At 56.8% G+C, this 2,764-nt stretch overlaps 1 protein-coding gene across 1 annotated transcript; it reads left to right on the forward strand.

The window, feature by feature from the left end:
* Positions 1 to 553: 553 nt before the first annotated feature.
* On the forward strand, positions 554 to 2,458 carry VE01_05934 (uncharacterized protein; the record flags this gene model as incomplete). Its single annotated transcript, XM_018275392.1, has 3 exons — positions 554 to 913; positions 1,000 to 1,972; positions 2,166 to 2,458. The coding sequence occupies 3 exons, from the start codon at positions 554 to 556 to the stop codon at positions 2,456 to 2,458; spliced, it is 1,626 nt and encodes a 541-aa protein (XP_018129397.1).
* Positions 2,459 to 2,764: the final 306 nt, after the last annotated feature.

Below are 2,764 nucleotides of genomic sequence, written 5' to 3' on the forward strand. Positions count from 1 at the left end.
CCGTACGACGCGGTATAGGATACCCGCGCCGTGATACAGGTATATCCGCCTGTGCCTGCGGTATTGCGATGGGGTGAGTGTGGTGGTGGCAAAAACGGGCGTGGTGCATTAGATCCTCTCCAACTTATGGATTTGGAAGACGGTGCTGGAAGAAAGACTACAGAAGGATTGGGGGAGGATTGGAGAGGAATCGCTCTCACACACATGAGCACAAAATGGAAATTAGGTAGGGCCAATCGACTCGCTCTCCGCGGACATCGGCACCCCCTTCCTACCGACCGGGTCGAGAGTACTATGTACGCGGGCGGATTCAAGTTATGTGCATCAATGAAATAGGTGGATTTGGATGGATGGATGCAAGCAGAGCGCCGGAGATGCGAGGCGGGGAGGCGGATTGGGGAGATGAAAGAAAATTTAAGTTAATCCCTGGTGTGGGATGGAGGGGTTGGGTAGGTATAAGGAGGGGTGGGTTGCGCTGTTGGAGGGGCTGTTTTGGGGGACAAGCTTTTTGAATCATCACTTACCTACCTACCTACCAATTCATTGCTTCGAGATGATACTACTGCCCGAGTCTGATGTGCTCGATGAGAAGTGCCGAGTCGTCGTCGGCGGGGAGGAGAAGGGTGGGAGTGAGATGGCGATTCAACGACTGCCCATACTGCGACTAGCAGTAGGACACCCGCCAATCCAAGATATCCCGGCGAGTTCTCCAACAAACTCACCAACCTCTACTCTCTCCGCGCTCTCCATCTCCAAATGGTCCATACGCGGGCCAGACGCCACCTGTGCAGCCCTTACTACAGACGAGTCGACTATCACAGCGGATATCGAGCCGCCGCCTGATGGGGGGTATGGCTGGGTGTGCGTCTTGTCCTGTTTTCTGATTAACGCCTTCAGCTGGGGTGTTGTTTCCGTTCGTCCTCCCCTTCCCCCATTCCCTCCCCCCCTTTCTCCCCCACCCCCTTCCCCAACACCCAAGCTAACCCCCCCTTCGCACAGTCCTACGGCGTATACTTAGCCTACTACCTAACCCACCCCCTCTTCCCCATCGCCACCCCAACCACCTACGCCCTCCTCGGCGGTCTCAACTTCGGCACCGCCACCCTCTGCGCCCCCCTCCTCACAATCCTAACCCGTCGTTATGGACCCCGGCGCCTCATCCTCCTCGGTGCCTTCCTCCAAACCCTCTCACTGATTCTCGCTTCCTTCGCTACCGAGACGTGGCATTTACATCTTACTCAGGGTGTGTTGCTGGGTTTAGCGGTGGGGTGCGCGTATATACCTTCTGTGGCTATATTACCTCAGTGGTTCGAGAAGAGGAGGTCTATAGCAGCGGGGATAGCGGCCGCGGGGTCGGGGGTGGGTGGGGTGATCTTCTCCTTCGCGACGCAGCCGTTGATCGACCACTTCAGCCTCGCCTGGTCCCTCCGCGCCATCGCCGTCATCTCGGGAAGCATGCTCCTCGTCGCCGCCCTCCTCCTGCGCACGCGCAACGCCGCGATTCAACCACGCCAACACGGATTCGCTATCCGACTCCTCGCGCGCTACGAGGTCGTGTTGCTGCTCGGGTGGTCGTTTGCCAGTCTCGTCGGGTATATCGTCTTATTATTCAGCCTCTCCGACTACGCCCAATCCATCGGTATCCCCCCCTCGCGCGCAGCCTCCATAACAGGTCTCGTCAACGTCGGTACCGCCGTCGGTCGTCCCTTCGTCGGCGCACTAAGCGATCGCTGGGGACGCATCGAGGTTGCGGGCGTGGTGACGGCGGTGTGTGGGGTGAGTGTGTTTGCGGTTTGGGTTCCCGCCGAAAGGGGGGGGGAGGCGGTGGTGATGGGGTTTGCGGTGCTGGCGGGGGCGACGTTGGGGACGTTTTGGGTGGCTATTGGGCCGTTGTGTGTGGAGGTTGTGGGGTTGGTGGAGTTGCCGGCGTTGTTGTCGTTGGCGTGGGTGGTTGTTGTTGGGCCTTGTACTGGTGAGTTTGGGGATTTTTTTGTGTTGTGGTGTGGTGTGTCTCCTATCTTGTGGGTTGTGTGGGTTGTGCGCTGTTGTGTTTTGTGTTGGGTTTTGGATCTGGGGTTTATTTCCTGTCGTGTATATCGAGTTCGCTTGTCATAACCCCCCAAGGTATCACCTCAAAAAAAAAAAGAAAGCTAACACCCAACCAGTCTCGGAGGTAATAGCCCTCAAACTCCGCACCCCCGGCACGTCACACCCCTACATCGGCCCGCAAGTCCTCGCCGGCACCGCATACCTCGTGGCAGCCGGCATCATGCTCGAGCTATGGCGTGTTCATCGCGGGAAATCGGGGAGGGCGGCGGTAGGGGTTGATGTTGAAGAGGGAGGAGAAGCAGGGGGGGTGAGAGTTAGAGGGGAGGAGCTGATGGAAGAGGTTGTTGTTGTATCAGGTGACCACAAGAACGAGGTGAACAGACAGCAGGTGCAGGAAGAAAAGTCATAACACACACGGGATCGGTAAGAAATCACCTCGGTGACCGGCTCGGCTTGAAGCTCAGGCTCGGCATTCATCGGAGGGGGAGGTGGGGGGAAAGAGGCAGAAAGAAGGTGAATGGAGTATCGGAGTACAAGTAGGAAAAATCTGTATACCCTTAGTATATTTTCTCACCTTTTCCAACTGCCTTGATTCGTATTCGTTACTCTTAACCTCTTTAGTTTTGATACAAAAAACACAACGCGCGCCGATGTCGGATACATCCACCGCCACCTCTCCTCCTTCAGTCACCCTCACCTATCCAATTCCTCCCGT

This window comes from Pseudogymnoascus verrucosus (assembly GCF_001662655.1).
Source record: "Pseudogymnoascus verrucosus strain UAMH 10579 unplaced genomic scaffold scaffold_29, whole genome shotgun sequence".
In the NCBI taxonomy this organism is placed as follows: Eukaryota; Fungi; Ascomycota; class Leotiomycetes; order Thelebolales; family Thelebolaceae; genus Pseudogymnoascus; species Pseudogymnoascus verrucosus.